This window comes from Bos indicus, chromosome 1 (genome assembly GCF_029378745.1).
Source record: "Bos indicus isolate NIAB-ARS_2022 breed Sahiwal x Tharparkar chromosome 1, NIAB-ARS_B.indTharparkar_mat_pri_1.0, whole genome shotgun sequence".
NCBI lineage: Eukaryota > Metazoa > Chordata > Mammalia > Artiodactyla > Bovidae > Bos > Bos indicus.
The window spans coordinates 88,137,467-88,149,933 of record NC_091760.1 but is presented as its reverse complement, the minus strand read 5'-3'; the positions used below and the strand labels follow the sequence as shown (position 1 = coordinate 88,149,933).

General features: G+C 43.5%; 1 protein-coding gene across 2 annotated transcripts in view; it reads left to right on the top strand.

Annotated features, from left to right (window-relative positions):
- The first annotated feature begins 3,776 nt into the window (after positions 1-3,776).
- The window catches only part of ACTL6A (actin like 6A), a 31,508-nt gene continuing 22,817 nt past the window's right edge, over positions 3,777-12,467 (top strand). The window contains exon 1 of one of the 2 annotated variants that reach the window (XM_019959358.2): positions 3,777-3,969. In XM_019959358.2, the coding sequence (XP_019814917.1) occupies positions 3,945-3,969 (25 nt within the window). In that variant the 5' untranslated portion in view covers positions 3,777-3,944. Of the gene's footprint in view, positions 3,970-4,564; positions 4,686-12,467 lie in introns of those variants that run through there. The other variant, XM_070791557.1, reaches the window with a different exon arrangement.

Genomic DNA, 12,467 nt, shown 5'->3' with positions numbered 1-12,467 from the left:
GTCCATTTAAAGTTACCATAACATGTTGGCTGGTCCCTGCTTTTATCTGTTTTCCAATAACTTTCCAAATTAACAAATGAAGCAGAACCCTCACTTTAAGTAAAAACATCTAACTGTGACTTTTCAGTATTTTCTCAAGCAATCTCTTTGTGCTGTCAGATTGAAGAGTCCCCAGCACTCCAGTGTGTTATCTGTAGAAGGAGACAGAAACTGCATCTCAAGCCTCCCTGGAGGCTAGCCATGTGGTCCTTTGTAACCCTGAAGAACTCTTGTTTTCTGATGGACTCTCAACTAGTGGGACAAATATTTCAGTCTTTTTCAACCCAGATGGTATCTTAATTCCATGGGAAATGTTAGAGACAATATTGAGGTATCAGTATAATCTATTGATATTGCGCTATATGAATTACTCTTCATTTAAATGGTAAATTGATAAAAATGGATTATTGTGCACTATAAATACAGTGGAAACAGTGTCAGACTTTATCTTTTTGGGCTCCAAAATCACTGCAGATGGTGACTGCAGCCATGAAATCAAAAGAAACTTACTCCTTGGAAGGAAAGTTATGACCAACCTAGATAGCATATTCAAAAGCAGAGACATTACTTTGCCAACAAAGGTCCATCTAGTCAAGGCTGTGGTTTTTCCTGTGGTCATGTATGGATGTGAGAGTTGGACTGTGAAGAAAGCTGAGTGCCGAAGAATTGATGCTTTTGAACTGTGGTGTTGGAGAAGACTCTTGAGAGTCCCTTGGACTGCAAGGAGATCCAACCAGTCCATCCTAAAGGAGACCAGTCCTGGGTGTTCATTGGAAGGACTGATGCTAAAGCTGAAACTCCAATACTTTGGCCACCTCATAAGAAGAGTTGACTCATTGGAAAAGACTCTGATGCTGGGAGGGATTGGGGGCAGGAGGAGAAGGGGACGACAGAGGATGAGATGGCTGGATGGCATCACCGACTCGATGGAGGTGAGTCTGAGTGAACTCCGGGAGTTGGTGATGGACAGGGAGGCCTGGCGTGCTGCGATTCATGGGGTGGAAAAGAGTCGGACACGACTGATCGACTGAACTGAACTGATAAACACAAATAGTATCTCTTCAATATTTAACTACCAAAGGAATAGTTTTTATATTTTATTCATTTTTACAACTCATTAGCTTTATTAGTCTATGCTATGCTAAGTCACTTCAGTCGTGTCCGACTCTGTGCGACCCCATAGACGGCAGCCCACCAGGCTCCCCCGTCCCTGGGATTCTCCAGGCAAGAACACTGGAGTGGGTTGCCATTTCCTTCTCCAATGCATGAAAGTGAAAAGTGAAAGTGAAGTCGCCTAGTCGTGTCCGACTCTTAGTGACCCCATGGACTGCAGCCTACCAGGCTCCTCCGTCCATGGGATTTTTCAGGCAAGAGGTACTGGAGTGGGGTGCCATTTATTAGTCTAACACAATATAAAAACATAGAGTGGAAATAGGAAGTCCCCAGTGGCTTAGATGGTAGAGTCTGCCTGCAGTGCAGGAGACCTGAGTTCGATCCAAAATGAAATTATTTGGGGGGTTTTCTATGTATCCACAGTGAGAGCTGTAGTCACAGGGACCACAGTTAACACATAGTACCTGGTGCATGTGGTATGTGTGTTTCATGCACTGTCTCAGTAAACTCTTTCTGTAAGGGATCCCATAGTAAATATACCCTCCAGCTTAGTGTGCCACACAGCCTCTGTAGTAAAACTCAATCTGCCCTTACAGAGCAAAAGCAGCCATAAATGAATAAGCTCCACTGTGTTCCGGTAAAACTTGGTTTATCATCACAGAAAGGTGAATTTCATATAATTTTTGTATGTCACAAAATGTTTTTCTTAAAAATAATTTTTTTAAATGTTAATGGAATAATTGTTCTTAACTCACTGCACTGGCCATACAAAAACAAAGCAGATTGCAGGAAAGTATAGTCATTATCTTGTAATAACTTATAATGGAAGAGTATGTAAAAAGGAATATATATTTATATGTGTATGTAACTGAACCACTTTGCTGTACACCTGAAACTGACACATTATAAACCACTATATTTCAATTAAAATTTTTTTAAAATTAACATTAAAACAAACAAAGACAAGGCAGGGTAATTTGGTCCTGGGACCATACTTTGCTGACTTATGTGTTATCTCATTGGGTAAACGATGTTTCTAAATGATTGGGATACCCTGGTGCTAGGAAAGATTGAAGGCAGGAGGAGAAGGGAAGGCCAGAGAATGAGATGGTTGGATGGCATCACCATCTAGTGATGGAGAAGGAAATGGCAACCCACTCCAGTGCTCTTGCCTGGAAAATCCCATGGACGGAGGAGTCTGGTAGGGTACAGTCCATGGGGTCGCAGAGAGTCGGACACAACTCAGCAACTTCATTTCACTTCACTGACTGGATGAACATGAGTTTGAGCAAATTCTAGGAGATGCTGAGGGACAGGGAAGCCTAGTACGAGCAGTCCATGCAGTTACAAAGAGTCAAACACAACTTAGTGAGTGAACAACAACCGAGATTATACTAACTGAATAGTAAAGGGTTTTCTCACTAGCCTTGTTCCCTATCCTATAATCACTTTCTGCCACTCTGCTGGCACTGAGATTGATAGTTATTCAATTGTTCTTAAGGTTAAAAACTACCTATATGTCTAGACTCTAGACAAACTAATTTAAGGACGGCTATTAACCTCAAGGATTTACAACCCATCTGAAGAGTTTTAGTCAGTGACATAACCGTGATTTGGGAGTTTTTATAGACTCATTGGAAAAGACTCTGATGCTGGGAGGGATTGGGGGCAGGAGGAGAAGGGGACGACAGAGGATGAGATGGCTGGATGGCATCACTGACTCGATGGACGAGAGTCTGAGTGAACTCCGGGAGTTGGTGAGGGACAGGGAGGCCGGGAGTGCTGCGATTCATGGGGTCGCAAAGAGTCGGACACGACTGAGCGACTGATCTGATCTGATAGATCAAGCTGCCTGCCAAAAGGCAAAGGGACAAATTGTTGTAGTAATCTTGGAGGAGGGACAACGGTGATCTGACTGGGTTGGTAGACGCAGGGGACTAAGAACAGACCGTTCCGAGATGTATTTAGGATTAGGTGCTCGCTCAGGTGAGGACTGATTACATTGCATTACACCTGCCTCACAGGATAAAAGGAATTGATGACACATTTTAAAGCGCTACTAAAGTTAACTGGGATACTGTATCATCTCCTTAACCACTTTTAAAATTTCAGGGTCTTATCGGTTTGTCTGGTTTACTGATGCCCTCTACCCCAAAGTGGAGCATAACATTCAAGTTTTTCAGTTAGTTGAAAATACTTCTTCTGGAAAAAAACAAAAAACCACCAACCCTCATTCACTACAAGCCCAAACCATGGGTACTCCTGGTGGAGACACTTTCTCAAATTCCAGACTTTTTTTTCAGAGGCTTATCTTGCTCTACCGGATTCCCACCTCTCCTCCGCGCCCCGCTACACCCTAAGCCAGCCCGACTCTTGCCTCCAGCCTTCCTTCTCTCCTTCCAGCTCCCTCCGCCCCTCTTTCCCTCCCACTAGAGACGCCCCGCCTCCCCGGTTCCGCAACCCAACTCCTTCCCTCCTTCCGTCGCTTTCCTCTCTCCCCGCCCCTATGGCTGCCTTCGATTGGCTAAACTGGCTGTGCCGCGACAAGGATGCGGCACAGCCTTATTTTTATTGGTTGAAGTGTAGCCGGGCCTCTTGTGATTGGCCGATAGAAGGAGACAGCAAGTGTGACTGCGCTCCGGGTGTGTGTGGCCGCCGCTTTGTTGCCTGAGGGGGGTGGTGGTGGAAGTTAAGGGAGTCGGGGGCTAGCGCTTCTGCAGACCCGCAGTCGCAGCCGTTGCAGTCACTTCGCCAGGTGGCCTTTACGAGTAGAAGTCTCGTCGACAGCAACCATGAGCGGCGGGGTATACGGGGGAGGTGAGTGCGGTCGATCGGGAGAGCGCGCCTTTTTAGCTTGTGGGGTTTGTAACCGCCGCCCCCAGCCCTCCACTTGCCGGCGGCCCTTCCGGTCTCCCCCTGGGGACCCCGGCCTCCCCGCCCTATCCCCGCCCCGCGCTCTGCCCGCCTCCGGAGCCCACCCGGCTCGGCGATCGCTACCGGCGCCTGGAGTCGCCGCCCCCTACGGCCCCTTCCAGCCTCGGGCCGCGGAGGAGCCGGCTTTTGGGGCTGCGCGCGGTCCCGGGCTGGCCGGGCAGCGGGCCCGGTGAGCCGCGGCTGGAGTGACTGGCCTCAGGGTCACCTCTCTCCCAGCCGGCTCTGTCGCGGTGTGCGCGTCCGTTTAAAGTTGGGAGGTCCCAGCAGTTCGTCGGCGTGGCTGGAGGGTTTCCGCGGCGTCTCCGAGGTGGCACAGCGAGCCGCGAGGAGTGGAACTGATTGGAGGAATCGTGGCCACTCAGGACACAGCCTCCTTCTCCGTCCGCGCTCACGCAGCCTCACGCCTTTCAATAACTTCTCCCTATTTGTTGACTGTGGATGATCCGGAGTTATCTGTGGGCCACTCTGCTCCGGCATAATTTAGGAACATATGCAATTTAAGGTTGCTTAAAGATGGGTGGGATCCGGTGTAGTGAAAGATTATCACGGGCCTGGGTTGTAATATCAGCCTCACCATTTAGTAAGCTCATTGGCCTTCGGTAAGTTACTTAACTTTTGCCAACTTCAGGTTCGTCGTTTGTAGAATAATTCCTACCCATTGGGGTGGTTGTGAAGATTAAACGGGGGTAATGCTACACTTATTACTAAAAGTATGATCCAAGGAGCAGCAGCCGCAGCAGCACCTGCAAGCTCTTTAGAAATGTAAAATCTCAAGCCCCATTCTGCTGCTGCTGCTGCTGCTAAGTCGCTTCAGTCGCGTCCGACTCTGTGCGACCCCATAGATGACAGCCCACCAGGCTCCCTCGTCCCTGGGATTCTCCAGGCAAGAACACTGGAGTGCAAGCCCCACTCTAAATCTACCGAATTTGGAGCCTCCGTTTTTTCGAGATGCCTAGATGAAGCATTGGTGTATATGATTCATGTTTTGTGTTTGATGAATTAGAGAAGAAAGAAACCTAAAGTCGTGCTTTTGTTATTGTGTTTAGTAAGGATACTGTTTTCTGAACGGATGGAATATTATAGGTAGGAGATGAAAATAAACTTTCCAAAGTTTTTAGTAGTTTTGAAGTGAAGCTTGAGTTTCTGCTCAGGTGACACGCTGGCCCTCACCCTCTCCTTCTCCATATATGTTTTTGGTTTTGATTTCTGAAGTGTAAGAATCAGCTTTTCATTTTTACTTTGGAGAAAGCCTAGTGGATCTTCATGATTTACTTTTTCCCCATCTGAAGATGTAATTCTGACAAAAAAGCTGAGTATACATGCTCACGGAGGCTGCAGACTCTGTTTTTTGTTTTGTTTTTGGCCTCACCATGCAGTCTGTGGGATCTTAGTCCCCAGATCAGGGACAGAACCAAGCCCCCTGCGTGGGAACCACAGAGTCCTCATTACTGGACCACTAGGGAAGTCCCTGCTGATTGTTTTGACTCTCAGGTTCACTCATCCAAGGACCTAAAGGTTGTCCACTGAGTATTCCCTTACAAGGCATTGTTTAATGTGACTAAGGTAGAAATGGATACTAATAATTCCAACAGTTAACATTTATTGAGTGCATCCTGTGTACCAGGAACTGTTCTTCATGACAGAGGCTTATAATGCATTGTATTTAATACATGCATTGTCAGTTAATCCACAACAGACATGGGAGGTGGTTCTACTTTTCCCCATATTATTAAAGAAGAAAATAAGGCATAGAAAAGATTAACCAGGTTAGAGTTACATAGATTAGATCAGATCAGTCGCTCAGTCGTGTCCAACTCTTCGAGACCCCACGAATTGCAGCACGCCAGGCCTCCCTGTCCATCACCAACTCCCGGAGACCACTGAGATTCATGTCCATTGAGTCAGTGATGCCATCCAGCCATCTCATGCTCTGTCGTCCCCTTCTCCTCCTGCTCCCAATCCCTCCCAGCATCAGAGTCTTTTCCAATGAGTCAATCTTCGCATGAGGTGGCCAAAGTACTGGAGTTTCAGCTTTAGCATCATTCCTTCCAAAGAAATCCCAGGACTGATCTCCTTCAGAATGGACTGGTTGGATCTCCTTGCAGTCCAAGGGACTCTCAAGAGTCTTCTCCAACACCACAGTTCAAAAGCATCAATTCTTTGGTGCTCAGCCTTCTTCACAGTCCAACTCTCACATCCATACATGACCACTGGAAAAACCATAGCCTTGACTAGACGAACCTTTGTTGGCAAAGTAATGTCTCTGCTTTTGAATATGCTATCTAGGTTGGTCATAACTTTCCTTCCAAGGAGTAAGCGTCTTTTAATTTCATGGCTGCAGTCACCATCTGTAGTGATTTTGAAGCCCAGAAAAATAAAGTCTGACAGTTTCCACTGTTTCCCCATCTATTTCCCATGAAGTGGTGGGACCGGATGCCATGATCTTCATTTTCTGAATGTTGAGCTTTAAGCCAACTTTTTCACTCTCCACTTTCACTTTCATCAAGAGGCTTTTTAGTTCCTCTTCACTTTCTGCCATAAGGGTGGTGTCATCTGCATATCTGAGGTTATTGATATTTCTCCCGGCAATCTTGATTTCAGCTTGTGTTTCTTCCAGTCCAGTGTTTCTCATGATGTACTCTGCATAGAAGTTAAATAAGCAGGGTGACAATATACAGCCTTGACGAACTCCTTTTCCTATTTGGAACCAGTCTGTTGTTCCACGTCCAGTTCTAACTGTTGCTTCCTGACCTGCATACACATTTCTCAAGAGGCAGATCAGGTGGTCTGGTATTCCCATCTCTTTCAGAATTTTCCACAGTTTATTGTGATCCACACAGTCAAAGGCTTTGGCATAGTCAATAAAGCAGAAATAGATGTTTTTCTGGAACTCTCTTGCTTTTTCCATGATCCAGCAGATGTTGGCAATTTGATCTCTGGTTCCTCTGCCTTTTCTAAAACCAGCTGGAGCATCTGGAAGTTCACGGTTCACATATTGCTGAAGCCTGGCTTGGAGAATTTTGAGCATTACTTTACCAATGTGTGAGATGAGTGCAATTGTGTGGTAGTTTGAGCATTCTTTGGCATTGCCTTTCTCTGGGATTGGAATGAAAACTGACCTTTTCCAGTCCTGTGGCCACTGCTGAGTTTTCCAAATTTGCTGGCATATTGAGTGCAGCACTTTCACAGCATCATCTTTAACTTTCTAGCAAGTGGGCAGCAGGAACTTCTGGGATAAAGAAAAGGCATTTCAGTAAAACCTTTTCTCATTAAAATAATTTTAAGTCATTTTTTCAAGTATATAACCATAGCATATTCATGTATGATTTAGATATTCAGAATAAACGTCCCTTTGTTCATGTAGAGGAGTATATCTTAAAGCCTGTTTCACATATAAAGTATTTAAAACTGACAAAAATAAGTGTATGATTTTGTGTTTGAGCTACTACTGTATGACCAGTATTTATAGTGGGTCATATTTTCCAAAAGGTTTACTGTGAAAGGCAACGAAACCTCCCACCCACATTTTGTGTGTAATTAACTTAGTAAACTGTATTTTTAACTTAAACTTGCTTATAAAATGAATGTTTGTAGTTTAATTTTTAAAATTGGTAGCTCTCTTATTCCAGTGTTTATTTCTGATCAGATCTAACACTCAGCTTTAGATATAATGCACAGTTCATCCAGATTTTCATACTTGCCATAATTGGTTTCTGGGCCTACTCGTTGCTCCTGTGTCTGTCTTACATGGTACTCCTCTGCTTCAGTCTCCTTTCCTTGACAGAAATAAACAGGTATACTACAGGTCCATCTTTGATACTTCATTGCTTTATCACTCCACCGCTCCCCTCCCCATCTCTAATCTTAAAAATTTCTCAAAATCATCTTCCCTGTGAATTGGGGCACCCTTGTCCAAACAAAAAAGTAAAACAACCTTCTCACCTCCTCGCAGTCATTAGCTTCCAGTATCGTGTTGGAATGTTTTTAAGACCAGGTTAGCAAATGGCCCTCATTGCTCCATGTTTTCTCAGAAATATCACTTCACCCCTAAACTTGGAAGCCATTTACTCAGGAGTAAAATGTGTGTGTGCTCAGTCATGTCCATTTCTTTGTGACTCCATGGACTGTAGCCCACCAGGTTTCTCTGTCCATGGGATTTTTCCAGGCAAGAGTACTGGAATGGATTGCCATTTCCTTCTCTAGGGGATCTTCCCGACCCAAGGATCAAACCCAAGTCTTCTTCATTGGCAGGCAGATTCTTTACCACTGAACCGTGAAGGAAACCTTAGTTTTTAACAGAACAATAGACCTATACAGGATTATAGAATAGACATAACTGATAGACTTAATAGAACTACAGGAAATAGACTTACTGGAAAATGAACATATGGAAAATTTCCAAGAATCAAGAGAGTCTTCCTCAAATTAAAATTCTACTATGTCCAGTTTACCACACTAATTCAGTTAAGTTCAGTTGCTCAGTCATGTCCGACTCTTTGCGACCCCATGGAATGCAGCACACCAGGCTTCCCTATCCATCACCAACTTCCGGAGGTTGCTCAAACTCATGTCCATCGAGTCAGTGATGCCATCCGATCATCTCATCCTCTGTCGTCCCCTTCTCCTCCTTCCTTCGATCTTTCCCAGCATCAGGGTCTTTTCCAATGAGTCAGTTCTTCGCATCAGGTGGTCAAAGTATTGGAGTTTCAGCTTCAGCATCAGTCCTTCCAGTGAACATTCAGGACAGATTTCCTTTAGGATGGACTGGTTGGATCTCCTTTCAGTCCAATGGACTCTCAAAAGTCTTCTCCAACACCACAGTTCAAAAGCATCAGTTCTTTGGCGCTCAGCCTTCTTTATAGTTCAGCTCTCACATCCATGGAAGTGATGTGAAAAACCATACTTTGTTGGCAAAATAATGTCTCTGCTTTTTAATAATCTGCTTTTTAATGTCTCTGCTGTCTAGGTTGGTCATAACTTTTCTTCCAAGGAATAAGCATCTTTTAATTTCATGGCTACAGTCACTATCTGCAGTGATTTTGGAGCCAAAAAAAATGAAGTGTGTCACTGTTTCCACTGTTTCTCCATCTATTTGCCATGAAGTGATGGGACCAGATGCCATGATCTTAGTTTTCTGAATGTTGAGTTTTAAGCCAACTTTTTCACTCTCCTCTTTCACTTTCAAGAGTCTCTTTAGTTTTTCACTTTCTGCCATAAGGGTGGTGTCGTCTGCATATCTGAGGTTATTGATATTTCTGCCTGGAATGTTGATTCTAGCTTGTGCTTCATCCAGCCCAGCATTTCTCATGATGTACTCTGCATATAAGTTAAATAAGCAGGGTGATAATATACAGCCTTGATGTACTCCTTTCCCTAAAGACAGGTATAACTGACTTGTTAGATTTTTCTTTTCACAAAAATTTTTTGAGTGCTTGTTGTATGCAGAGTATAGCTTCTGTCTTCAAGAAGCTCGAAGTCTTACAGGTAAGTCAGTCAAATAAACAGACACTGTATTTCATGTAGTTTTAGTTGTACAACCACCCCACCCTGCATACATTTAAAGAGCTGAAGTTGGAATAATATTGGTGGCATGGCAGAGTTTAATTGGCAGCATGTTTTTTTTCTTAGTGGTACGTGAAAAGTCTTTTATTGATGATAAAGGATATTGACTAATTCAGTGGAGTATGTTCAGTAATGACAGTATATAGCAGGTACAAAGATAACACAGAGTAGAAAGTTCTTAATGTGGAGGAGTCAAGGGACCTTACAAGGGAGGTTATGAGGATGATGAAAGAGGAATAGAGAGGGACAGCGTATGAGGAGTAAATGGTGTGTTAGGAGACAACATAATCTTCAGTAATGCAGGTATATGAAGTGGGAGGAGAGACTGCTGCCAGATTATGCTAGGTCTTGTATATCACTTGGGTGGAATGATTTGAATTTTATCTTGCAGATGATGATAAAGCACTGCATGATTCTACCCTTTCTTTTCATTGAAGGATTTATGTACCAAAATGTTCAGAGTTACAGTTTTGAAAGGAAAGGTGGATCCAGAAGGTAAAGATGGAAGCACAGTACCATAGGGAATTATGGTAATTCCCAGTTGCAATAAGAACTTGACTCAGGCAGTGGCAATGGCATTAAAGAAGAAGGGATTTGAAAAATGTTTAGCAGAAATCATTGGCAGAATTGGATGCTGCTGCTGCTATGTTGCTTTAGTTGTGTCTGACTGAGATGGCAGCCCACCAGGCTCCCCTGTCCCTGGGATTCTCAAGGCAGGAACACTGGAGTGGGTTGCCATTTCCTTCTCCAATGCATGAAAGTGAAAAGTGAAAGGGAAGTTGCTCAGTCGTGTCCGACTCTTAGCAACCCCATGGACTACAGCCTACCAGTCTTCTCCATCCATGGGATTTTCCAGGCAAGAGTACTGGAGTGGGGTGCCATTGCCTTCTCCGGAATTGGATGAGGGATATGAAATAAGAAGGTGTTCAGGAAAGTTGTTGCCTCTGATGACTGGGACCACTAACTGTGATAAGCACTGCTGAGATTAGATTAGGCAGGGTTGGGGAAAGGAGACAATACTTCAGGTATGTTGAATTTGAGGGACCCAAGGGACATCAGGTGGAAGTAATGTACAGTAAGAAGTTTGAGATATGGATTAGGTGAAGGTGTGAGGGCTTGAGGGGTAAATTTGAGATTGGAAGTATCACTAGGTAGAAGTTGAGGCTGTAGGAGTGGAGCAGATTACAAAGGCCGAGTTAGAGCAGGGGCTCCTGATAGGGGGTCCTTGCCCTCCCTAAGGAGTCGATGGTTATAACTATCTATATTCATCTTTTTTTTTTTTTTAATAGTCTATCTGAGAACATTCTAAGAAGACATTCATAAGTGTCCTGAGCTGTGTGTATTAGTTTGCTGCCATAACAAAGAATGAGTGACTTAAACAACAAAAATTAATTTTTTCACAGTTTTTGCGGGTACAAGTCTGAGATCAGGTGTTGCCAGGGTTATTTTCCTTGTAGACCTTTCTCCTTGGCTTACAGTGGCCATTCCTGGTGTCTTCACATGGTCCTCCCTCTGTACATATACGTGTCCAGGTTTCTTCTTCTTGTGAGGATATTAGTCATACTGGATTAGAGTCTACCCTAATGATCTCATTTTAACTTAGTCATCTCTTTAAATACCTTATCTCCAAACATTCAGTTACTTGGGGTTAAGACTCCAAAATCACTGCAGATGTTGACTGCACCCACAACATTAAAAGATGCTTGCTTCTTCGAAGAAAAGCTGTGACAAACCTAGATAGCATATTAAAAAACAGAGACATCACTTGGCTGACCAAGGTCCGTATAGTCAAAGCTATGGTTTTTCCAGTAGTCATGTACGGATGTGAGAGTTGGATCTTTAATGAAGAAGACTGAGCGCCGAAGAATTGATGCTTTCATATTGTGGAGTTGAAGACTCTTGAGAGTCCCTTGGACAGCAAGGAGATCAAATCAGTCCATCCTAGAGGAAATCCATCCTGAATGTTCATTGGAAGGACTGATGCTGAAGCTGAAACTCCAATACTTTGACCACCTGATGTGAAGAGCTGACTCATTGGAAAAGACCTTGATGCTGGGAAAGGTTGAAGGCAGGAGGAGAAGAGGGTGACAGAGGATGAGATGATTGGATGGCATCACCGACTCGAAGGACATGAATTTGAGCAAACCTGGGAGATAGTGAAGGACAGGGAAGCCTGGCATGCTGCAGCCCATATGACTGAACAACAGCAGGACTTAAGCATATGAATTTTAGGATGAAACAGTTCAGCCTCTCTCATTGTCCAAGGGTCCATGACACAGAAGAGGTTAAAAGCCCTGGTGCAAGGTAAAAGGTTGATCCTTGAGAGCAGGAGTAGAAAGTTTTGGTTAACCAAGCGATTAATTCATTTAGTTAGGATATTTCTTTACCCAAGAGTATTCTGGTTAATTAAAGTCTTAGAGTTTACCAATCCATGTTCATTGGAATACTGCTTTTCCTACTTTATACTTAAGTTTACATGCTGTGGTGAAAATAATTCCAGTGTACTGCTTTTAAGGGCCTTTTCTTTAAGACAAAATAATTTGAATCAGAGATTATGTAGAGAAAAGTTGATTACTTTGGGAAATGTAACAAATGCAGAAGATTCCTTTCAAATTAGAAATAAACATAAGTGCCTCTTCATTTTATTTCAACAAAAATGAGGTTACTGTGCTATAAAGAAACCATCTCTCAACTGTGATCATTGCAGTGTAATAATCTTTATTTTAAAACTTATTATTTTAGTTTTTGAATACTTAATATTAAAAATAAAATTTATGTAAGTTTGTATGTGATACTTCTGTATTCACTGCTGAGATTAA